Consider the following 26,235-nt stretch of genomic DNA (forward strand, 5'->3'; position numbering starts at 1 on the left):
CTCAAATCATTCCATCAGGACGAGAGCCAGCACAATAATTATCAGGGTCATATTTTAATGAAAAGTTGAAGTGATTTTTTTGTTTTTTAACATACTGAACCATTTAACCTCATTCCGCTGTGCAGAGGCAAGAACTTGATAAGAAGCTAAATTCGGCTCTTCAAAGAAGCGAGATGCAACATCCAATGAACAGCTTTACATAATGTTAGTAATCATGCAGTAAGGATGAAATAGCTCTGCGCGGTGCTTCAGTCTAGGAAAGTTGTATAAATTCAAGTCATTATTTTATTAAACAGCACATGTAAATACATTCAGATCATGTCCGTAGCCTTTGGCCTCGCACTTCAGGGTGCCACCCACCCAGGTTTTTGCTCAGTTCCATAATTGGCACGGTTGAATCCAGGGCAGAAAATGCGTGATGCTTTATGTACTCCAGTACAAATGATGACACTGATAGTGGCAAAGGAACCCTCATTGCACCAATTGTCTCTGACACCTGCCGCTGTTAAATAGATTCCAGGGGATATTTGACTGCAGTGCCATGAATCATCCTACAAAGGCTGTGCAGTAAATTGGATAGATGGGTTGATTAAAGCTTGTTATGTTGTGATCTTCATGCTGAAATTTGAAAAATTGTATTGTATTTGTTCACAAGTCATTTGTCCCAAAGGTGATTTATGAAAATCAATGCGTCTTTTATCAGAGCCAAGAGAGGATGAATAAGTGATGAGATCAGTAAAGAGATGTTTAATCAGGGGGAGGGGGGCAGGTCTGGGAAACCAGTGAGCACGTTGATGCGAGAGCTTTTTGTCACATCTCGTCCAATCAATGGAAAGCCAGTGCCACTTGACATCAGATGACACTTGTTGCTAGGAGACGCAACATCATGCCAGAAAACGTTTATCGCTAGGGAGACTAAGCATGCTGCGTTCCTTACCGGTCAGGCTAATGAGCTGCTGTAACTGTTTGAATTATGAAATTAAGGATTTTCAGTGATTGTAATAGTGAAACGTGAGACTGCCATCTCAGATACAATATAGATTGTAATATTGTATTATATTAAATATACTGCCAATGGTGTTATTTTTTCCGAGGTTCCATCATCCTTCTTAATTTCTTGTTTATACCCCGATTTAAATGGAATTAGGCTCAGCTGTGCTCCTTCACATAGCTTATAGCATGTGGCCTTACAGAGTGAGGGCTTCATATGTGGAGGTGCATCATAGCATCAGCATGTAAGATGTAGAGAATGATAACTGATGTATGGGTACTTTTTATACCAATATGACATTATCATACAGTGCATTCAGTCCATATTTGTTATAAAGATAATAGTTATTATAAATATTCATAGTTATAAGGTATGGTCTTAGTCAACACTGTCAGTATGATTCTTCTCTTAAGGAGTACTCATAATCCTATTGTATGTTTGACACATCGTCAGTGTCAAACAGTCCCTGACAAAAATGAGAGCAAATGTAATGCTTAGTTAAGTGTCTTCCTCAAAAGACACAAAAACTGCAACACCTGCCTAAATTTGTTAAGCCTTAATTTCTCACGACAGCAGAACATCACAGCCAACTTGCTACCGCCTTCCGTCCAGAACCGGTCTCCGCGAAGCCCAAATCAGAAAGGTGTGCAGAGAAACCCAGCAAACGAGCAGAGCAGTAGAGTCGCCCCCTGAACACCCATCTGCTCCCTAGCCACACACGCGCGGCGCTCTCTTCCGTTTTACGGAAGACAGCGGATTTACGCGAGCACTTCTGTCTCCGCAGAGTTTGTTGGCGGCGGAGCTTTCTGCAGCTGCCTGCCTGCAGTGGCAGATGTGCGATGTGACTGTGGGAGTTTTCGCCTGATTTCATGCACGTTCTCACATCAGGATAGAACGCAGCCGAAACGCTGAGGCTGGTGTTGCTCCAGCTCTGTGTGTTTAACGAAAAACCCTGGGACTTCCACCTTGTGTCACTGGCACATCAATGTGCCCATCTCATTGTCTCTTCTGCTCCAGCACATGTCAGATCTGCATTAGTCATTGGCATTACCTACCTTATGCTGACACCTAGAGAGCTGCACATTTGCCTTTGAATCGCACTGCCACTTTGCAACAGAAACCACATACTATCTGTGGTGATGACGTGTCTGATGACGTGTCTGATGACGTGTCAACCCAAGTGATTCTGTAAATGTCTGCAGACAAAGCTAGAAGAGTAGTTGACGGAGGTGTGGGATTGATGGACCCATAAAAGAATGGAGTGTGGAGCTCTAAAGTTGTCACTAGAGGGTCATGCTGTAATATTTCCTGGCTGGAAACAAGCAAGTTTCCCAGTGTACAGTACTGTTACAATAACAATAGCTCATAATCAGGGGACTTTGATTTCCGAGAAACAGTGTTTTATTAGGTACATCTACTTTTAAAGGCATTAAGTAGGTTTTGAGCTGTGGAACAGGGCACTTTGGAAGACGCTGTCTAGACACGGTAATCCTTAAAAATAAAGAGGCAGCCATTGTAAGCGGAAGGAGCCCATCCGTCAGCAACGCACCTTAAAACCGAAGGCTGCCCAGGCTCTGAGACACAATGCAAACAGTGATCGTGTTTGCATCTGGGTGGCTGCTGTTTAATTCAGCACTTTAATGGAGTACGCCTCGGCGAGCCTGCTCATATCATTAGGCACGGGTCACCTGGTCAGAGTCGGAGCGCGCCGGAGTATCGATGGGAGTTGCGGTAGCATACTGATGGGAAATTACGGCATTTCTTCACAAGCGCACAGCTGCCCGCACCAACCGGGCCACCGGGCATCCCCCAAAGCAGTGTTCGTTTAGCAGTTTTTCCCTGAGCAATTCCTTTTGCTGCCCTACAAATTTTCTTTGTTATGGATAGAGTTGTTAGGGCCATACCCCTGTGTCTATTTCAGAACGAACAGGCTTGCATGTGGTCCGGTAGTTTGAGTGCTGACCTGTAGACCCTCATGGGTGTATGAATTCTACCCTGGCTGTTTGTATAGGATGTAGAACTGTACGAAAGGTATTTGTTACACAAGTGCAAAGGGTCTGCTAAGGTGACAAGGTTGCATTTCTGGATTAGTACAATGACTGTATCAGTGGTTTTATTTTTGTGAAAATCATGATGTAGATTTGAATGTGCAGGTTACTTACATTGATTTGAGCATAGGTGATATTCTCAGTTTCATGCTAATTAACTGTATATTACTTGTTATCTTCAATCAATAAACTGCACAGCCATCCGTAGAGTTTCTTGTTTAAATGTGTGTGGCTCAAGTTTCATTTTGTCGCCTTTTGCACTTAATAAAGTATACAGGAGAACTGCTTCTAAAAGTACTAATGATCTACTGTAATTAGGGAGAGGGGGACTAACACATCCATTATATAACTATATTGAGTATCCATTTTGCAGTGATGGAAAAGCTTTTATTGAATCAAAGCAGCCCGTGACACAAATATGGATCTAATATCCCTCGTTGTGGTCCATTTAAACAGCAACATTAAGCCAGAACCCTTCTTAGAAAACGCAATGCTCTACTTTAGCACTCTATAATGGAAGGACATTTTAAATCGGGGTCTGTGTGTGTTTGTGTGTGTGTGTGTGTGTGTGTGACAGAGAGAGAGAGAGTGTGTGTTTGTGCATGTGTGTGTATTGTAATGCTCACAATATATTATGATGTCCTTTAAACAGAAGCTTGAAGGAGGTTGTTCAGTGGAACTAATTTCTCTCATGTTTCATTTTCTGCATGTCCCCTTCAGACATTGATTGGCAATATTTTGTCCTTTTTCTGTGGAATCAAAAAGAAACTGAGAAGTCCATTTAGATGGGGACTGGCTGAGTTTAACAGATTAAGGACAAAGTGCATATCGGGAAGATTGAGTCTGAGCTGCAATCTCAGAATCTCCTGTCTGCTCTCTCCCTCTCTTTCCTTCCTTCCAGTGAAGTTTGACAGCTGCCGGGAAGATGAGGAAGTGGGGTTCGAGAGCAGTGATCCCAGCTTCAACGTGCGGACGGACGGCTCTATCTACACAGAGCAGGATGTTTCCAGCCTGGCAGAGCCGGTGCAATTCATGGTGACTGCACGGAGCAGTCCAGACAGGCCCACCTGGGAGACCACCGTTAAGCTGGCCTTGGCAGGACAAACACAAGATTCACCCACAGCCCGGGTAGGTACCTCTCTATTATCATGGAATTCTGATGATTTGATGATTTATGAAACTGTTCTCTGATCGGTTTTTAAATGTGATTGAGATCCTATAATCCCCACAATGTACTGGAGCAATATGAGAACAGATAGGATTTGATGGTTATAAAATATTACCATATGCTGGTGGAAGTAAATTAATAGGGTGCCAACAAATGGATTTTGTTATTTTTCTAGGAAAAGAAGAGTTTACGGACAAATACTTATTAGAATTGTACTCATTTAAATATTGTAATCTGTGTTAACGTTGACTGAATTCAAATTTAGAACACAAATAATGTAGGATGATTTTTGCCAGGATGCTTTTGTGTAAAGGAAGTGGAATTTGAGAACGAAAACCCATATTATTTGCAACTCAGTGCATTTCAAAAATATGAGGCAAATATATATTCAGACTGTGTTCTGACATTTCAGAACACATATTTCCAATCTGACTAGCCAACATTGTTTGTCTGCTTCAAAATGTATATATGGGAATATGAATATATGCTTGCTGACCTTTCATGTTGCCACAAACATGTAATGCAGGCTGCTTAATTTCTTAGTTTGAGACCACTAAATTGTTAGCTTGGTAGGTATCATACAATCCAGTCTCTATAAGTCCTTGATAGCAACTAAATAACTTTTGGTATGGCCGAGGTTGCTTGCTTCATTGGTAGCACTGCCATGTCCCGAATTCTGCAATAAGTAAAACAGAATTCCATGCTTCATTCATTCTTTACTTTATTCCAAAAACGCAGTTGTTGGAAGTTGTTATAGGAGGTGGGCCTTGCTATTGCAAATGTCTGAAGAAACTCTTCATGTGATGTCACCTCCTTCGTTGGGTGGTTTCAGAACTGGGATGTTTCAGCTGTGGATAGATTCTCCTGTTGCCAGACCCCTCTTACATTTCCCAACCCCCCGACATTAAAATCCTCTAGATCTGGAGAGGTTGAAGCACCACTGCAATCTTCCATCAGGGTGTCCTTCCAGTCTGCCAGCAGGGGCTGAACACCAGTCCTGTCCTGATGGAGAAGACAAATGTTCTCCCTCTGTTTGGCCAATCTGCATCACACGGTAATCCCTGTGGCTTCCACGCTCACAGAAACTGGTAGTGGAGGACAGAGGGTGGCTGCCTCTTTGTCCTCCCCACCGGCCCAGCGGAGTCCCAGTGTTCAAAGTGACCTGACAAAGGCAAAGACAAAGACGGAGAGCACACCAGTGATCCCGAGACACACAGGACCCATTAAACAGGCTTTAGAGAGCTCCCTCTGGTCATTCTACTCGGTGCCATTCTCTCCTATCATGGCTTCATAACTCATATTCATATCTGTCCTCAGAGTGAGAGAGACCCCCGGAGGACGTCACTACATCATGTGTAACAGATCAATTAATAAAAAGATGGAATGTGTGAGAGCCCTTCCTCTGTGCAGTCAGAGTGTGGACACAGACGGGGGGAGGGGTGACATCACCCGACACCTGCTCCGAAGAGAGAGAGGCCTACATTTCGTCCCAGGCAGAAGGGCGTTTTTTTCTCACCGTTTTCCGAAGTGCACATCTAGGGGGATCGTTAACTTTGTTTCCTTTTTTGGGCTGCAAATTTCACCTTGGTTTGGGAGCGTTGATGTCGGTGCTAATGCTGCTTGTCTGTCGTGCTCAAGTTCAAAAGTGGGACGGGCAAATCTGTGTTAATGCCACGGACATGGATTTGAAGCTCCCTCTCACAGCCCTAGCTGTCACTGGCCCTGGGTGAAAATCGAAGAAGCAAACCAAATCCCTCTCTGAAAAGAGCACTGCCACAACTGAAGCCAGGTTTGAAGTTGTAATAGGCATGCATCTTTTTTTTATAGTGACACAGATTCTGTGCGTTGTTTTTACATCCAGCATTGAAGAGTTGTGGAATAGGCTCTCCAGAGAAACATCTACACAGTCTCTCTTTCATGTTTGCCTCAGTGCTTATCACAAGAGGAGGATCGTCTCTGAGACTTTAATATGTAGAGCTGACGGCAAAGCAGAAAGAGGAGGGAAAAGAGAATTTGATTTCTCAGAGAAGGAATGAATGATAAGATCATGCCACAAGGGGAAAGAACACTCGGTCATAAGCCTGTACTGGAGTGCATTACACTCCTGTGTAAGGGAGACAGAATCAGACGAGGCAAGGCGGGTCATGTCGACAAAACCACATTTTCTCATTTGAAAGCCAATAGTGACTGCAGAGACTAATTAGATTAAGTAACGACAACATGCACAATTACCAGAGTTGTCACAGCGCAATTTAAGAAGAGTACAAGTCTGGCAGACAGATATTTTGCACCAACAGGATTGAAGCGTTCCTGCGAGCCGATTAAAAGTGGCATGAAGATATCACTTACAGCTGTGTGACCTGCTGAGAACTGTTACACTTAATTTTAATTAAGGTGCGCTACGAGGACACAAGGCAGCAGAAACAGTGGGCATGCTTAGCATGCAGTCGTAAGTCATTGTTTTGGTGAACCAGAACACAGTCAGTTTTCCACACAGAGCATTGTGCTGTGTGTGTGTGTGGGTGTGTGTGTGTGTGGAACTTCCTGTGATTAAACTTGGCAAACTAGAAGCACAAGGCCCTGTATTTGAAAGCGCCATAATTTATTTACTTAAGTTATCATGGCGCACAGGTAAGGGTCTAAAAATATGCTGAATTGATTTCACGCTGCTGTAACTTGCGTCGCAGCCTCCTGCAGCTTTAGAGCGTGCATGCGCGAGTAGGGGGAGGCTTATCATGCACCAGTGCTTGATAGACTTGATAGATGAAGGTGGACATGGTTGTTTGAGCTTATTTGATTTCATTCATTTCTTCCCACGGGTCCGCTGGTTTACCTGTTTGGTGGTGAGGACCATCGGTTGGATGCAGGGGAGCAGTAGAACAGCAGGGTGTTGCTCTCTGGGACCTAGTGTGGGGAGCTCTTCTCAGATTTCCAGCCCAGGGTCCCTGTGGCTTCCCAGCCTACAGAGCCAAGGGAGTCAACCAAACCATCTTTCCGCTGCCTCGGGGCCCACGTCTGCTGGCACACAGCACTTTCTGTGATAACCCATTTCCCTGTTTCCTGAGAACTATATACTGTGGATAATGACCTGTCGACCCTCAGTGTGGCTCAGGCTTTATCCATCCAGAGGAACAGAGAGAAAAAGCACTGGGATCTCAGTGTCCTCTGCTTCAAAAATTTAATTCTCTAATTGGTGATTCACCTCTGCAGAAAATCCACAATTTCCCAGCAACATTCCTCATGGCACATGAGGTCTGAATAGATAAACAGATCAGTCCGGCTAGTGGCTGCAGTCGAACACTAATCTGTGCTGTTTAGTGAACTCCATCCCCTGACAGTGAGCTGCCATGTCCCCAGAGGGGGGAGATGCAGATTGGGGGGGGGGGGGGGGGGGGGGGGCAATGAGCATTTCATTTATGCTGAGGTGAAGGACAAGGAGTGGTGGGGAGAAAAGAACTCTTGTTTTAGCCCACAGATACATATCATTATCACCTGCACCTGGGGAGTCTTTGACACAGAGTGGCACCATCACACTAGATTTACAGGGTTCTCCATTTCCATGGAATACATTGCACATGGATCACATGCCTCCCTCTTAAAAGTTCACCTGTGAACCGCGTGATGTGACTATTTTTATCACCCTCTGGAGCATTGTAATGAATCATCGCTCTTTGTGTTCTTCCTTGTCTTCTGATTGCCTGACTCTCCAGGAAACAAAAAAAGTTGAAACAGCAGGGAAGGCTTTAATTTTTAAGGGACTTCTCCTATGCGTTCCCTGAGAGATCGGAGATGACACACTGAACAATGCAGGCGTTACCACGCTGCTGTTCAGTGATGAAGAAATTACAAGCGCGCTACAAGGAGCATGTTCCGATGACAGAGCTCCTGATGAGGGAGCAGGGAGGAGAGCTGTGAGCATGTTTGTCTGTGACAGTCTTATGTGACGGTGCAGTGAGTCAGGACAGGGGAAGGAAGGGGGTCTGTGTCCCTTCACCATGCCTCATGATGAGCTGAGACTTGTGGCCAGGTGGGTAGGCCTGAGAAGCTTTAATGTAGGTTACACTGCCCAGACAGAGCTAAGGCTTATCACCCTGAGAAGCGGATATGCAGCATATGTATTCTGCACTCCCCAGGCATTGTACCAGCAAGGCAGCCTGAAAATTATATATGTCCCTCTGGGTGCTCAGGAGGGGTACTTACGAATGTGAGAGGTCCTGGGTAGTACCAGCCATTCTCTTGATCCCCTGACATGTAGGTGTGAGGCTGTTATTACTGGTCAGCTCAAGAATAATTTGCAAATACAATTAAACTATATTAGTACAAATCTAAAATATATTGTAACATACCAAAATGGCAATATTGCATTTTTAAATATATTTATTGAGTTAAAAATATATTCTTAAAAACATTCTAAAAATATGACTTTTTTTGTATGGGAATAGCCACCACCACATTTGAACAACTCTTGTTAAAGAGAAATGCTAAAATGACAAACCAAGCTCAGTCATGTCCATACTCACACATTGGTATCCCAGGTCTTCGGCATTCCAGTGAATGGGAAGTAACTGTGAAGTACCCAAAATGGTGAAAGTGCAGCACTAGAGATAAGCGTCTGTAGCCGGGAGAGGAGGTGGACCAGGCGGGGCACCAGTCTTTTATCAGAAATTAATGTGATTTACCATGGTGAGGGGCCATTAAATGTTCCAGAGCAAAAGGAACTGAACACAATATGATATTTTATTATGGAAATGGCTTTTGTGCCGCGCTCTGTTGAATAATAACTTCCAGATGTCTGTGTAGCTACAGGCTGACTGATATCAAAGAGTGCTCGGCTGGGAGGGGAAGGGAGCCAGCTGGCCCGGCTGGTTGTGGTGGAGTCGAGTCAGAGCTCAGGGCTGGTATTATTTCACACTCTCTGACTCCTGTTCGTGGAACACGAGACGGAGGGAGCAACACGAGCAGGAAGTCTGTTTACTCTATTATGTTGCTTTCCCAACACAGCATGCTTTGTCTTGTTTGTTTGTTTTCTTCATCCACCACTACTAGTTACTTAATTTATGTGGTGGTCGCTGTCTAGTGTCTGTCTTCCTGTCCAGTAACATGATAACTGAATAAGTTATGAACAGTCGTTTTTTTTTTTTTGTATATCTGGTGAAATCGTTACCTATGGGGCAGAGACGATCTGATTTTAGGCCTGCTACAAAAGCTACAGCAGTAAAGTACGAAGTGTGGTGCACTCTACCAAGAGCAACTCTCATTTGATTATGTCCTTGTCTTGTTTTTTTCAAGCATGGATGACATTCAATTTACCACTGAGGCATATGTGAATTTACATGTTAGCATTGGCCCAATTAAATGCTTTGGTTCAGTTTGGCAACAGCCTCGTGTTTGTGGGCCACACTGCGGAGAGGGCACCGGCCCTGATTACTGATTGGCTGCCTCTACTTTATTATTATGGATGTGCTAAACTCTCAATAGCCCTTCAGATATGTTTCTCTTGTTATTTCAGTAGCACTGATATTATTTATTGTCAAATAGACCACAGAGCTGTCAAACGGCTTTGCAATGCAGAGCAATTGTGCTAATGAACTGAACAGAGAGCTTTGTGTGGAGATAAGTGCCTTATCACTGTTTGAGCAGCAGGCATGGACAGGATTCCTGTACACTACTGCAGTGCACTGGAGGACAGACTGGGCCAGATCCCCTCAGGTGCAGATGGGCAGAGCTCCTGGTCATTTGGCCCGCTCTCTCACTAACGCCGCCTGCCACCCATGAAAAGGGTGGGCACGCTACCATCCTCCCCCCACCGCTCCAGAGCAGGTATCTGTGTGAGTGCTCTGGATGAAAAGAGGTGGAGCGTGAGTTATTTTATCAGGGGAGCACATCTGCTCCAATCCCCCCACTCCCCCACCCCCCCACCCCACCCCCATGGCATGAATTATCAGAGGTACAATCTCAACTGGAGCAGTCAGCCCCTAAAGTCAAACCAACTGAGCCAGCCAGGAAAAAAAAAGTATGCATTTGCTCAGGTCTATCTCACATCTGTCGGACCTTTCATTCTGACAAACCATGTTTGCATCCATTGGTTGGCTTGTGTGTACCTCGCCTGGCAGTGAGCGGTTCCTTAAGGAGCACCATATGGGTTGTGTACAACTCCACGAAACCAGAACAGCTCATGCCCATTCTGGCAGCCCCAGTTCCCCTGCAGAGGGGAAACCACAAGTAAACCAAAAGCTCAAATCAAGAAATGGCTTGACCATTTCCAGTACTCAAAGTTTCCATACAGAATGCTACGCACTTTCTTCAGCCTGGTGCATGACACGTGTCTCAACAATTGTCCTCCACAGGACCAAACCAGACATCAAAATGTGCCTCTTTGCATTCTACCTAGACCTGAGGTGAGGACAGTGTGCCAACTTCAGGCAAAGTCCACAACAACTTCTTTACTTTTTTTACTCTGTTGAACAAAGTTTCAAGTCCTTCCGGAATTTGACTCTTTAAGCACAGATGGCAGTGGCGGGAGAGGGCTGGCTTTCTGCAGAGAGCACAAGCTCCGTCAAACAGAGATAAAGAGCTGCTTTTGAAGAGCCGATCGTTTGAAAGCCCATCACAGTGACACGAGGACGGCGAGCCTAGAAGGAGTGTGGCAGGTACCTGACACAGTCCCTGTGACCAGGCCTGGCCCCCTTCTCCCGGCCCATGAGATGCTGGGCTCTTTGAAGTTCCAAGCAGTCGATGAAACTGCACACCTTGTTCCTCCCAGGGGTCTCTCCCATACGGTTTATTTCAGTTACGTTTTAATGGAGGTTTAAACCATTTCCCTTGGACATCCATCTAATGTATTGAGGTTGAAAGCATTGTTTTAGTAGCAGCTCCATTCCAACCTTTAGTGGCACCTTGCACAGAAAAAAGCCCCCCGAAGAATTTTGGGAGATGGGAATTTGGCAGTAATTAGTATAAACAGCTTGTGTTGCACATAACCCCTCAACTTCGCTGTCTGCCAAGAGCTTTTTGTTCCCATGCTTTATGCTGGGCTAGTGTTTTTCTTTTTTTTTCTTTCAGGATTTTTTTTTACTTTAGCTATCAGCAATGCATGCCTACAGACAAGATAAAAAATTATTCAATCATTGCAATTTTTATTTAAACAGGACTCCTTTATATGTAAATGTATGTTGATTGGCCCTTCTCACGTATCCCCGGAATTAATGAGCTATCTCAGTCTCATAGCTCTCTGACAGTTTGTCTTATTGGGACAGGGGACTGCAGTTCACCTATTTAGCTCAACATCATTCATATTCATTTTCTGCTTTTTGACAAAAGAAAACATGAAAACAAATGGTTCAGCAACCCTCTGGGAAATAATGTTAGATACACATTACCCTCACCCTGCAATGTATTTAACCTGCTCTAAATTGCCTGGGTTTAGACAGTCTGGAATTCCCACAGACCTGATGAATTATTATTGTTGCGATGGCTTGTCGAGATCCTCTAGCAGGAAATAGAGGCTGGCTGAAACTTTCGAAATGTTTAAATTGCTCTTACTGTTAGAATATTGAATCCATCTGTGATGCATGTTTTTAACTGGATGTGCCAAATTTAACACATATACTCTTGCTGAAGTGGCTGTGTTAAGTGTCTATATAATGTGTGTAACCTAAATGTCAATTGATCTGTATCTGCTGTTCATAAATCTCTTTTTAAGCACGTATGGGAATTACAGATTGTGCTCTAATTCCTTCAGTGCAGCTCTATATTGTGTGCAGAGTAATATAAAAAGTCACCACAAAAATGATTATATCCCATATTGTTCCAAAGCACCAAATAGGTGACCAGAAATAAGACAACGGACATATATGCCTTCTGCTCTGGGTTCATGTAAAAAGAAGAAAATAGAGTAAAAGCTCTCATATATGTGAGAACACACAAGTGCCATGGGAAAACCACAACCATTTGGAACGTTGGGGTTACGCAGCGGTAAACATACGTTGCAATTTACATATTAGCTGCCGACAGCAGCTCACTGCTCACCACAGATTTCTGGTGCTGCTGTATGTGGTGAGTGATACTGGGAAGCATTTTGTCTGATTTACATGTTCAAAAGGTTCTGGCCTTTGCTTCTGGTCTCATGTTGTGTAAACGGAAATTGAGAACAGGGGCATGCAGTATGCACTCGATGCTTTGGAGCCCCAGCTTGGCTTAGTGGGATGAATTCTAACAGAGATGCCTGGTTTCTGGTTTGCAAGGTTGTTACAGCCATGTATAAATGAGATGGTGTGCCAAAGTGGTACCTCAGCCTGCCTTGCTGGGTCACACTAGGCAGGTGACTGTTTAAGCATTTTTTTTTTCACACTCCTGGCTTGCAAAGACACCCTTGGAGGCTGAAACCTTTTGCCTAGGGCCTGTCTAAGTTTGCTTTTGTTTCCATTCCAGATCACACAGGAGGAAGATGAGCAACAACCTAGTGTCATCATGTTTCCAGGCAAACAACAGATGACCTCCAATGGTGTGAGGCGACAGAAACGAGATTGGGTCATCCCACCAATCAATGTGCCAGAGAACTCACGAGGACCCTTCCCCCAGATGCTTGTCAGCGTAAGTGTGAATGCAACAACGAATCAAAGAGTTTTGTGTTTATATGAGTAATGGTGAATTCAGTTTCTTTTTTTCCTAGCCTGAGTGGTACAGCATTTTTGTACACTCATGCACACACATACACACATATACAGTGCCCTGCAAAAGTATTCAGAACCAATTCTCATGTTTTTCTCAATGATACAGAATAATGTGTATTCTGTGTGATATTTTATTTTTAAAAAACTGAAACTCAAAATTAAATATTTTAAGGTGACATTTGTTAGAAATATGTTAGAAAATATTCTTAAAAAACTGAAATATATTATTTGCATGAGATTTCACCCTGGACATATTAATGTTTGGTAGAGCCACCTTTTGTTGCAGTAACAGCTTTAAATCTTTTGGGGTAGGTATCTACCAGCTTTGCACACTGTTTGGGAGAGTGATGTTTGTCCGTTCTTCTTGGCAGATTTGCTCCGGGTTGTGCAGATTGGTTGCATGGTTCTTGTAGACCACAATTTTCATATAGTGCCACCACAAAATCTTCATTGGATTGAGATCAGGACTTTGACTGGGCCACTCACTTTTCTTTTTTCTTGAGCCACTCCAGTGTTGCTTTTTGCTTGTGCTTGCGATCATTGTTCTGCTGAAAGGTGAGCATTCTCCCAGGCTTCAGTTTTTTAGTGGTCTGAAGCAAGTTCTCCTGCAGCATTTTGCTGTATTTTGCTCAATCCATTCTTCCTTCAACATGCCCAGTCCCTGCTGATGAAAAGCATCCCCACAGCATGATGCTGCGACCACCACATTTCACTTTAGGAATGGTGCTTCTTCAAGCATTGGCGGTGTTTACACCACACATAGTGCTTTGAACTTTGGCCAGAAAGCTCTGTCTTGGTCTTATCTGACCACAAAACATTTTCCCATATCTTAGCTGAACCACTTCCATGCTTTCTGGCAAACTGCAGACATGCTTTGAGATGGTTCTTTTTGAGTAATGGCTTCTTTCTTGCCACCTTCCCATATAGGGCGGTTTTATACAGAGCTCTTCATATTGTTGATTGGTGCGCCTTGACTTCACTTTCAGCCACTGAACTCTGTTCCTTCAAAATGAAATTGTTGGCTTCTCTGCAGCTTCTCTCAGAAGTCTCTGGCTTGTTTGGATGCTGCCTTTCTTAGCATTGCCTAGGTGGTGTGATGCAGCTTCTACTTCCTGATTACTGATTAAGAGTTCTCACTGGGATATACACATGTATATATATACAGAGAGAGAGAGAGATAGAGATAGATAGAGAGAGAGAGAGATTTAATAAAAAAAAAAAAAACATTTTCACCACTGCAGAGATCCAGTAATCTACAGCATTTACAGATTATGCTCTGTTTTTGAGATGGTATCATTATAGTGGTTTCAATTTGCCACACAAATTGTGTATATTTTTGGAGCTTCTTCACTCCCCTCAATACTAACAATTTGGATCAGAATGAAAACCTGACCAGTTCTTAACCCTGTGGACCCCATAGTGTTAAGGAACACTCTAGAGAATCCCATAATGACTGCTGCAAACCATAGTACTTTTCAAGGCAGTCAGAATAGGTTCATGGTATATGCCATTGAAATGCATGTATTCATACAAAGGTTGTACTCCATGCTACAACAAAGCACAGTAAAAATACGTCCCTGTAATAATCATCATACAATGACAATTGCTCCTCTACTTAATTCATGAGTGAATTTTACTTTGCTTAACATATCTGAAATACCTATTTCCCTTGAAAATCCTTGAAAAATGAATAGATGTAAATGTAAATGTAAAAGTATTACAAAATAGTACTAGGTTCTAAAGTATTAAAGTCAGTGACCACAGCTTCAGCAGATTCTAGGGGCTTTCAGTGCCTTTGTTGCCTTTATGATGTCCACTCAAAGACTTCAGTGATGTAATCTTTGTATTTCTAAGGCGATTGGCCCAAAGCTTGCATCTTTTTGCCTGAACACCAGGAGTCAACCCAGGAAAGATAAGATAAACCTGATCCTGTATAAAGGCTACCTAGAATGGCCCTCTGTAAACTCCAAGTTTTGATTGCACCAAGCATGTATCAAGCACTGTTGCAACAGCCATGTTGGTGTGTGCCAAGTAAATCCAAATACTCTGCCTGCATACAATTTTTATATGGTTAATATCATTTGAAAAAACATTACAGCCAATGTTTGTCTCTATTAAGACATATATTATGCGTTAAATGGGAGTGGCGAAGTATTGATATTTTACACAGTATTATTCTTGGTGCCCTTCTAATCCGGGTAGCCAGGAATAATGCCCCCTGCATGATTCCTGTCAGATCTACCACTTTTTACAATGTCAAGAGCATTGTAAGAAACAACAGAAGTAACTAACACTGCAGCAAATTACATTTCAGTAAAACTTCGAGCTTGGCAAAGTGTATAGAATGAATAGAATGAAGGGAAAAACAGTGTGAAAACAAAATAACATGAATAAATAAACACATACATAAATACACTGCAATGCTGTAAACTGCATGAGAGAGTGCTTAAAATTCAGAGGTGCTGTCATAACAGAATGCTCAGTTTGTCTTGCAAACCTCTGGAACTCAGCTATGTGGTCTAGTTCATAAAAACATCACTCAGAATGAAAATTCGTATTGGCTTTGCGTTCCCCTGTTTGAAATATCAAACAATCAGCTTTTTTTTGGTGCACCGTTTACAAAACCTTCTCAACTCTTGCTTTTGGTTTAAATTGTGCAGAAGGAGCATTTTTCCCCCTCCCTGTTTTCCTGCTTCCCCAGGGGATGCCAATGGAGCAGCTTAAAGAGGTCTTTGTGGAAAAAGAAAAGAGGGGAAAAGAGAAGAAACTTTCTCTTTTTGTTTTGGAGTAAGAGGGGTATTTAAAGAACTGGCTGCGCTCCCATTTTCTGGCAAGCCCTACGCTAGTTAAAGCTGAAAGCACAAGCTCTAGTGAGACAGCTCTTATATGTAAGGGCCACATAAAGGAGGAAAGCAAAAATCAAATTACATGTATGTATGTATATATATATATATATATATATATATATATATATATATATATATATATATATATATATATATATGTGTGTGTGTGTACATCAAAAGCATTTGGAAGCATAGCTGGTAGCAAACACAATCCACTTTGTGCTCAAAATAGGGCCTTTTTGAGCTGAGAGCACCCTCACTGTAAACAGATTTGGCACTAGGAAAGTAGTGATGCGTGTTGATTTCTCTGTAGTCCTGCTGAAGTTTAAAGATGGTACTGTGCTCTCTCAGTTTAATAATGTCTTCAGGGCAGTCTGGATCAACCAAGTTCCAAGGCGTATTTTTAACAAGGACATGTGTTGTTGCATTGTTGGGAGGTAACCAAGAACTTGGTTGAAAGGACTTTTCATCATGAAATAAAACAGTGTGTGTTCAGTCTCTGTTCAATGATAGGGTTAAAAATAAAAGAATAAAGATAAAAGGACTTTGTCATTCACTTTAAGTAACACATTTAATGAGGTGTTGCTTTTTAAATTTCTTGTATACTCTAGCTTTTTTAATTTGGCACCTGTTGAAATTTAAAAAATGTAAAAACAGCACTTCTATCCAACAGTCACTGTCCATTGCTTTGGCCTCACTTGATTCAGATCCACAGTCTGACTTAAGAATACATTTTTTCCTGCCAGTGATGGTGAAGCATTTTGTTACTGCACTGAACCATACATTTGAGTAAGGTATTCTTCCTCAATATGAAACAGTGGAAAAGCAAAAGAGAGAGGATTAAGTTTTATTGGAAAAGCTCTTTCAGGCCATTGAGATCAGAAAAAGTTGAGGGGTAAAGTAAATTTCCAGGGAAAGGCGAGGAGAAAGAGAAAAGTTGAGAAGACAGGCCGTCAGGCAGAATGTTACAGAACGTGGCTATGACACCATTACTCAGTGTGCAGCGCCGTGCGACACGCCGATACTTACCTTGTTTAATGACCTGTGAAGCCAATACGCGCGGTAATGGGGTGTTCTGTCATCTGCCGGGGAGCTGAGTGACATCTCGGAGATGCCGTCGCCTACTGTCAGGCGCCCATCTCTCGCACCCCGATCGGGAAGCTGCCCTCAGCCAGCGTGGCCTCACCTTACCCTCACCGTCTTCGGATCCGGGACCGCGAAAGCGATCGGCAACGCCCGATTGTGAAACGAGGTGTACAGCGGCCTATCGGAGCCACCCATCTCTCCATCCATGGTCACCTCTGATCGTCCCGTTTTCGTGGGGTCGTGAAAGCATGCAATCAGAAAGCCGATGGAGCAGTCGGCTCAAGCGCAAAGGATGAGTTGCGTTGCAATGATCAGAGCCTCTACTTCACCATCTCAGATATTGTCTCCTGATTTAGAGAGAGTGCAAAGAGAAAGACAGAGAGAGAGAGAAACACAAAGAACAAAGACAAAAAGGAGTGAGATCAGAGCCATTTCTACAAACATGTGGGTGTTTTTTGTCACTCTCTTTCTTCTCCAACAAACAGCCATCATTGATGAGAGAGAGCCATTGATTTTTAAAAGGCTTCTCAAAACTGTCCATTGATTTGCACACTTCTCCTCCTACAGTGTATTATTGATTTCTTTTAGCTGGTAAATAAAGATCTAGCCCCTGTCTTCTTCTCTACAAAAGTACAGAAAAAGTGCAAACCTGGTTGAAATGTAGGGCTATCCATGGACATGTGTACTGCACCACAATGGCAGGCATCCAGCACGATGCATTTAGACATATCCATGACTGCCATTACCATGGCGACAAACGCTTGCCACACCTGGACTCTTAATGACAGTCACAGCGGTGCTGACCAAAGTGAATGTGTAAGCTATTTGTTAAAGGCTGCAGAAAAAAAAGAAAGAGGGCAGAAAGCGGTGAGGCAGCACAGGTGATGGAAAGTGGGGACACAGCACTGAGGTGTCAGATATTGTAGAGAGGAAATGAAGAAAGAACAGCTTCCATGACAAGAGGATGACCTCTTCAGGCAGATCTCAGGAACACTGCCCTGGAGAAGGGAAGAGAAGCAACAACAAGGTGTTGTATACTTGGTATGGAGGGGCCATTTGATCTCCAGGCCTAGTTTTCAGTGTGATCCCTCCCAGTATCCGGGAAAGCATCATTCTGCCTTCCCAGTTTAAAGGCTGCTCTGTTTGTTTAACAGCATGGAGATCAGTCATAAACTTGAAGGTGGCCTATTATTTGAACAGAAGGAAAGATGACAGCTTGCTGCAGGAACACACTGTGGCAGGCTCTGAGATTGTGTATGTGTATATAATTTTCCTGAATTGGTGCCAACTTCAAAAATGATGGCGGTTTGTATTTTACTGTTCTTGTGTCATATTGTGCAGGGGTGTAAAAGCCCTCGAGGGTCTGTATTTCATAGAAATGTGGCCCCCTTTCATCCTTCTTGTCGATTCTATCTTTTTAAAAGGTGAATTGTTGTCATATAATAAACTTCAGCAAACGTAATGAAGACAGGCACATTACTGCAGAGGCATTATTTACCAAAGTAGCCCCAAGCAAAATGAATCTGCCATGGCAAATGTCTCTTTGTTATTCTCCAAATGTCGCTATTGATTATGGAAGGAAAACATTTGGAAGAAAACATCTTGCCAAAAGGCCTATATAGGCATACATTAGACTGTGATTCTAAGTCTGGGGAACATATGAAAATGAGATGAGTTTATACATATTTTCTTTGACTTGCCAGTGTGGAGGCACTAGATTAGGCAGATTAATGTGATACTCTTTGAACGTTAATCAAATCAATGGGAATTATACTTCTAATGAACTCAGTGGTGTGGATAGATTGTGTTTTAGAGCTAACTTTCCTAACATGGAAGTATTGCATAAATAAATGACTTACCCAGAGAGACTTGCATATCTTATGTCACCCCTTCATATAGCTAGGTGTTTACTTCTGTGGGTATGTACCTTGCTCAAGGGTGCATCAGTAGTGCCATATCTGGTAATCAAGCCTGCTACTTTTGAGTTATAAGACCTGCTCCTGACCAATACACCACACTGTTGAGAAGACAGCTCATTTTCCAGAAGTTTGTGTTTAAAAAGTTAACTTAATTTTTTTAATAAAAAGAAAAAGAATATAAATGCAAGTGTGAAAAACATGATAAAATGTGAAATCATGGATTATATGAAGTAAATTAAATATGTATGTCTGAATATATCTCAGACAAGTGCCAATATTAGAGAACACTATTATGGATACATTTAAATGGGGAGATGACATTGTATACATATAGTGGAATTTGATAATAAATGATATTTTATAGTTTATTCTACAATATATGCATTTTTTCTCAATGCACTTTCACATAAAAATATTCTTGAATTACTGTTTTTTAAAGAATGGAGCATATTTGTATGCATCAGTAAAATATTCCTTATATTTTCGGTTTTATATTTAACAGCCATATTAGCTGCTCTTTCAAAAGGGGCAGCCAAGGAGTCAGCAGAAAATTTTTCCAATTTCCTGTCATTCAGATGAGGAGAAGAGGCTGAGGTGGAAAACCTACGCATGTGCTTTGTCTCCTGTGAACAGGTGTATGGGTGGTCCTCCATCTCAATGGAGGCTCTTATCAGCATCTCACCAGTTGAGGCCTGGAACAACATCCTGTGCCATTGATAGTTCAGGCTGTATCAAACACTCCTTCACACTGATTTGTACTGCAGGGCTTATGCTCTCAGATTACTGAAATCTCCTTTTCCGAAGGCTTTGGGAGAAGCCAAGTTTCCCACAAAAGCGAAAAAACCACCCCGCACGAGAAGGGCAGAGTTTTCGAGGACCGGTCTGAAAGGAATCAGTCTACTAGTGGGGAAAAATAGTTTTTTAAACTTTAGCTGCTATATTTAGCTCCTGTGTTTATATGTGCATGGGTTTACATACTCATGCACACATTGGGGTGTGTGTGTGTGTGTGTGCACAAATTTATTTGTGGTTTAATTCTGTCTTGTAATTATTTGTACTTGGAGGGTGAAAAGCAAATCCTCCCCTCGCAAAATAAAGGCTTTATCCTCAGTGTAATTTAAAAGTGATTAATAACTAAAATTCTCCTGTGACGGAGTCAGGAAAGCAAAACTGGGGAAATAAAAAGAATGGGAGGAAGAAGCAGACGCTAATGCTAATTCATTTGGAGGATTGCAATTTTTAGAACGTAGACGCACAAGGACAACGTGAGCGAGCTGATGGATTAGAGGAAAGACTGCAACTGTGTTTGCCGCTGATAGACTTCCACAAGCCTCTGGATCTGTCATCTTCCCCACTGGGCCAGATAGAGCACTTTGGCATCTGCCTCCCCACCCTTTGCCAAGATCGCGTGGCTAAATCTGCTACTTTATCCCTCTCCAGCATTCCTGGTGCGACATGTGTTTAAACATGGCGCTCAGAAACCGCCCTTTTCCCCACAAACTGCAAACAAAAGGAATTTGCGTCTTGTGCGTTGCGTCTCCGTCTCAGTACACTTACATTGTACTTTTTGTATCTCAGAACAATGGCGGGGAGCCCGAGCCAGCGACGGATTCCGCCGCGCCTTTGAAATGAACGCACCACAGAAACCGCAGGAGTGTTAAACCCCGGCTATTTAAGTTCCTTGTTCCCAGGAACAGTGGATGTTTTCAGTCTGAGCGGTTCGTGGCAGGAGGATGTTCACTTAATTGGGCGGAATTGATTTGGCGTTTTAACATTAGATAGTTGCTGAAAAATGTCTTTGTAGTCGGGGGTGATGTTAGGAAAGTGGGGGAAGGGTCATTGAAGAAAGAGGGCATAAAAGCTTTTGGAAAAACAACTCAGAATGTTAGCTGATGGCTTTTCACACAAAAACCTTATGGGGCTATTTTCACATCCAAAGATGTGTATTTTTCCCACGACTACATCAGATGTGACAGTGAAAGTGGTCTCTCTCTTTAAATTTTTCCCCCACTGGTTCACTATATGAAGGGAGCCTTTTTGGTGTAGAGAGTTAAAATAGAATTGCAGAAAATATTGATAATGTCATTAGCCATTTTGGCATTTGTGCTCTGCATGCCAAAATGTAACAGCAGATACATGACTTGAATGGTGTCTGTATTTAGATTGCAATGGTAGCAATAATTTTTGTTTGCACATACCGTAATAGAATGAATGTAGTGGTCATACTATTGGTTAAGGAATAGCTGCCTTGGTTTCTTACCTTTATTGTATCTGAGAACAACATGGCTCTGCTATACATAGTTAGATAAGGCTAAGTTATAAACATCTACCTATTTATAAATTCATTACCATGACCACCCCCATACCCTATAAGATAAAAGAAATGCTCATGCATTTATAGTAAAGAATTGGGAGATCCCTGCATGCTTGTGTTTTGCTGCCCAACCTTTCACCGGAAGGAAGTGGAGGGGTAGATTAGGTCTGGAACACAGACCGAACACTGTGAGTTACTCAGCTTGCAGCCATCCATGAATGTGGATTTGATTCTGTTCCAGGGCAGCTACTCTGGTTCGATGTTGGGAGCAAAGGATGGTGAGAGTTTTCCTTTTGTCATGCTGCCTGAGAGGAGGCCAAGAGGAGCTTCCACACATTGGCCAGCTTTTGCAAAATCCTGCCATTACGAAACATCTTTCTATTTAATCACTCAAGGAATCCCGTAGAGCCGGGGTGTTTTGCTTTTTTTCCTTCTCCAATATCACTTCTTATCTTTTTCTTCTCCTTTTTAATTTTATGTACTGTACTTTGGTGTTTGATCATCACAAACTCTTTAAATACTTGCCTCCAGGAAATATTTCTTTTGATCAATGTTTGTTTGTCCATGTAGGTCCATGCATGTTAATTGTGTCACATAACTAGACCTAGCAGAGGGAACGTGTGTCTCCCTTTACAGTGAAGTCAATTAGAGTTAAATGCATGTTCTAATTAGTGAAGGAGAAGTGCATCTCCTTCATATTGTCAAACATTCTTCCTTTAGTTCTTTACAGTCTACAAATCAGGGTTTCTAATTAATTTGTTGGAGCATTCTCATTAGTTTTCGTACGAATGAAGTCGAAGGGTCACAAAGAGAGGGAGTTATGAAGAGGCAGCGATACTAAGGTTTTGTGACACTGAAAGCAGAGTCAATGCATATGGCAGACTTTAGGGGGCACTGGTTTTAGGACACACTCTTCTGTGATGTGGGTACCTCTACCCACAGGCCTGTGTATGATGTAAGCTGGAAGCTGTGTCCGGGAGAGATAATCTGTCATTTCCCATCTCAGTGGCACGGTGTGCCTTCCATCCCTCTGATGCATGAATTTTTGCCCAAGCTTTTATAGCCAACAATGGCCCTCACATGGCTGCTAGCGACTTCACAGTGCCACCTAAGGCTTCTGTCTGCTGTGTCCCACTCCCCTAAACTGACAAACAAAATGTCCCCCAGTGGATAACAATGACGTTATTCATTCAGGCTGATTTGTATACAAGACTCTCTGATTGTAAGGCACTTTAAACACCCTGCAAGGGTGTCGGCAGGCTCTTATGAGATGAAATTCAAAAACCTCAGTAAGACAGTTAGCCTTATGAATGTAATTACCTCTCTCCATCTAGAAAATGGAGTGTTCCAGCCTTATGTGGTTTAAAAGAAAATGAATTTTGATTCAATTAATATAATTGTCAACAAATGAATTATGCAGTTGCCGTTATGCACTTACTTCATTGAAAGGCGAATGTGCATTTATCATTGTTTATCTCCAATTATCTCAATATTAGCATTCTAATGCAAGACCTAAAACAAGCAGAGGGCTTATGTTTTTGTGACATTTCTTCAATCCGTTTTGCAACAGTGAAGATGTTCAAAATGAAATTAAAAAGAGCTGCATCTCAACAATGAGGCTGTTTACAAGTCATTGCTGTGTTACAATGGCAGGAAAATATAGTTTCTAGCCCCTTATCTTTGTAAGATGTGAGCTTTGCATTGTGTGTGCACATCTTAACTTGAATGAATATGAATATGGCATGAATATGACGCCCCCAGTTTCGTTAACATTGGTTTGTTATCACTGGTGTTACCTGTAACCCCACAAGTCTAGGTGAAACACTGTCTGGAGACATCTAAATTGAACCGTAAATCACCCACCAAAAGACACAAGAATTACAAGTCGGTCAAGGGCAGGAATGCGAGTGCTTTAATAGAAGATGAGAAGTTGTTTATGAGGGAGATAAATTGTTGGATGACAAATGGACATCATAGCGGCCCTTGAGTGTGGGGGAGAGGATCCTGCTAGCCACTGCAACAAAGAGGATATAAGTACATCAGAATGACTAAAGACAGCAGAAGAGAGGGAGTGAGAGGGAGAGAGTGAGACAGAAGGAGAGAGTGAGTAGTGAAGGAAGAGAAAAGGAGAGGGAGTGAGAGGGAGATGGAGGGAAAAAAGAGAGAGGGGAGAAAGACAAAGCAGGAGAAAGAAATGGAGGGAGAGGTGGAGGGAGTGGGTGAAAGAAAGAGAGAAAAAACAGGAGTGGTGCAAGCATCTGGCCGCTGAAAGTCAGGGGTGGGAGTTCATCATTAGTTTCAGGCCATTGGTAACAGCCTCATGCGAGATCTCCTATCCTCTGGCTACAAAGTGCCCTCTAATGAGCCCAGGCTGATGGTAGCACAGAAAGCATTCCCCCATCTTCTTCATCACGCTTAAACATCTCCCAGCAGCAGAAGCGCTGGCGACAAAAGAACAGAATAATTGTACAAAAATATTTGAAGTGGAGGAAAAGAAAAGAATAATTATAATAAATATAGTCCTTTGGCATAAGAGGGAATTGAATTGGAACACTGGTGGTGAAAGTCTCGGGACTTAAAGAGAGCCCAAGAAAAGGAATAAAATTCCAATCTGAGTTAATGCGGTGGTTTTTTCTCCCCCTCGAGGTGAAATGGGAAGCGATCTGAAACAGGGACTCTGCCAGAAAACCCAATCCTATTTACTTTGTCATTTCAAATGACGGTCTTTTGTCAGAATCTTTTCATGTAAATGTAATGAGTGCTGTTGTCCGTCTGATGGTGTTCTCTGAGCGCACATGATAATTACTCACAATCTTTTGCGACGTCTGATGCCTCCACTATTAATGCACAAACAGGCTTGTAAATCACCCTGCCAGTTTTTTTTTGTTTGTTTGTTTTTTTTTTTGTAATTTAACAGTTTGCAATTTTACTATTTAAGGTTGTTGGCTTTCAACCTATCGGACTTCAGTGACCTACTCTAATGGCTGGGGTTTGTGTTTGTGTGTGGAATAATGATAGAAAAGCCTGTTCAATGAAACAGCATCCTTTAATGTTGCACAGTGGGAAATAGTGGTTTAAATGGCATAATCGCATTTCATTTTTCCTTTATTGTGGTACCACTGACACACAGTGCCTTCACCATCAGAGAATTTAGAGTAGCAAAGAAAAGTTTAAAGAGTTTAAAGCCTTTTTTCTCTGTTTTTCTTCTCATACCCCATACTGTTCGTAAGCCCAATCTCTCTTTAGACAAGGGAGTTTCGTTGCTTCTCTCTGGCGTCGTTTTGACTGAGAGCCCCAAGAGAGGCTTGCTGACGCAATGCTTTCAGCGAGTGGATCCACAGTTTGGCTCGGCGGAACCCGGCGGTGAACCAGATGTAGAGGCACGGGAGAGACCAGGGAGCCACAGCTGCGCGGCTGTCGTGCGATCCGCTTCCAGCAGAGCCAGGGCCTCCAGTGTCCTGCTAGCCAGACGCTCAGCGCCCTCACTGGCGTGGCTCCGAGCCTCCGAGTGCTCCGTTTCCTCAGATGAACCAGCCCCGAAGCCTCAGGAAGCTCCGCTCAGATGGGGAACTGCCAGGCCAGTCGCCTCTGCCTTGTCACTCCCAATCGCAGCTGTGGCCTCCACCTGAACATGCGACGAGGTGCCATGAATGTTGAGGGGGCAGAAGGACACATATGAACCAAAGCTGTAGGCCCAGAAACACAGAGCACAGATGAACACTGGAGTAGCGACAGTCTGACTGCGGTGTCTTTAATTAGGGTGTATCTGTAAAGCAGAGGTTAAGGTCCTTCTTTGCACTCAAGGGTAAACATGGACAGTCTTTGGCAGTCAGCTCTCAGTTTTGTCAGGCATCCAGCCTACCTCAAATGCCCCCCCCCCATACATGCATACACACACACACACACACACACACACATGCAACCCCTGCCTTCAGGACATCTGTTTGCTTTGTGAGATTTTAAAGGTATTTCCTGTCTGGACATGTTTGGACGCTCTGATCTGGATGAGAACACCAGGCTCTAGCCAACACTGTGGAGAAGCCGTCACCTCGCCGTGGAGACGGCAGCCGACACAGGCCTCAATCTGCCATGACTGCATGGGAGCATGCGGTCCACAGGGCTGCTTCAGTTTGAGGGTACGGAGCAGAGAGGGCAGACAGTCGGGTGGAAATTCCACGTGGGAAACAGTACACACTGAAAAGCTGTCTCTGTGTTGCCATGAGCAATGATATTGGCATCTGGAAGACATGTGAGTCTGTGTGCAAGAGCCTTTCTGTGCGTGTGTGTTGGTCTGTGTGTCTGTGTGTATGTGTGTGAACATGATTTTGTGTAGGTGGGAGGTATATGTGAGTGAGTGTGTTTGTGTGAGCAAGAGCGGGTGTGTTTACGACAGTAATGCTTTTGTGTGAGTGTATCCACTGATGTCCACTTGCTTTTGTGTGTGTGTGTCTCGAAGAGGAAAGGGTCACAGTGTGGGCTGGAGGGTGAGGGCCTCATCAGAAAAGGTCCAGAGCGACACCATTTGCAGCCTCACCCCGACATGGAGCTCCATTCCTCCATGTTGATTTTTGTGCAGGGTCTTAATCCTAGGACCCCTGGGCCTCCCCCAGGAAATTGCACATACGTGATGATTCCAACTGCAGCTTGCGGTCTTTGCTCTCTGTTTCACCTGTAACTGGCCAATCAGGTTTAACCTAAGCCACAGGGTTTGGTCGACGCCATTTCTAAAGGCTCCTTTTTCAATGCACTCTGCAGTTCTCCTCCCAAGCGCAGCAATACAGCCGGGGGTGGGGTTGTGGGGAAGGGGGGGGGGGGGGGGGTGGTAAATGAAGGGTTGAAGAAAAGTGCAGCAACAGCACAAATGCCTTTCGCCTGAAATTCTCCCAAGAACAGCATCCACAATCTTCGGTCTAATTATACAGATTGTGTTTCCTTGTACTTGGATCTGGAGGGACTCGATATTGTCCTTGCGAAAAGCCTCTGGGACTGACAAAAGAAGTCATTTAACGATTCGCCTGTCTCAGGGTCTATAATTCAATCAATCATCTAATGAAAGAGAGAGACATTTTAGCCTCTGCTCCCTGAACTTGCGAATGCAGGCGAGGGAATGTGCCCTCTTTTATATGCCACTATAATGGCGGTATTTTCACCATTCTTTCTGCCGCATGGGGAAGAGACTTGCTCTATTGTT

At 43.2% G+C, this 26,235-nt stretch overlaps 1 protein-coding gene across 1 annotated transcript in view; it reads left to right on the top strand.

The window, feature by feature from the left end:
* Positions 1-26,235, top strand: part of cdh4 (cadherin 4, type 1, R-cadherin (retinal)) — a 285,630-nt gene that overhangs the window by 182,454 nt on the left and 76,941 nt on the right. Inside the window, exons 4-5 of the mRNA XM_036533980.1 lie at positions 3,941-4,167; positions 12,638-12,799. Coding sequence (XP_036389873.1) covers positions 3,941-4,167; positions 12,638-12,799 — 389 coding nt within the window. The remainder of the gene's footprint in view (positions 1-3,940; positions 4,168-12,637; positions 12,800-26,235) is intronic.

This window comes from Megalops cyprinoides, chromosome 7 (assembly GCF_013368585.1).
Source record: "Megalops cyprinoides isolate fMegCyp1 chromosome 7, fMegCyp1.pri, whole genome shotgun sequence".
Taxonomy (NCBI): domain Eukaryota; kingdom Metazoa; phylum Chordata; class Actinopteri; order Elopiformes; family Megalopidae; genus Megalops; species Megalops cyprinoides.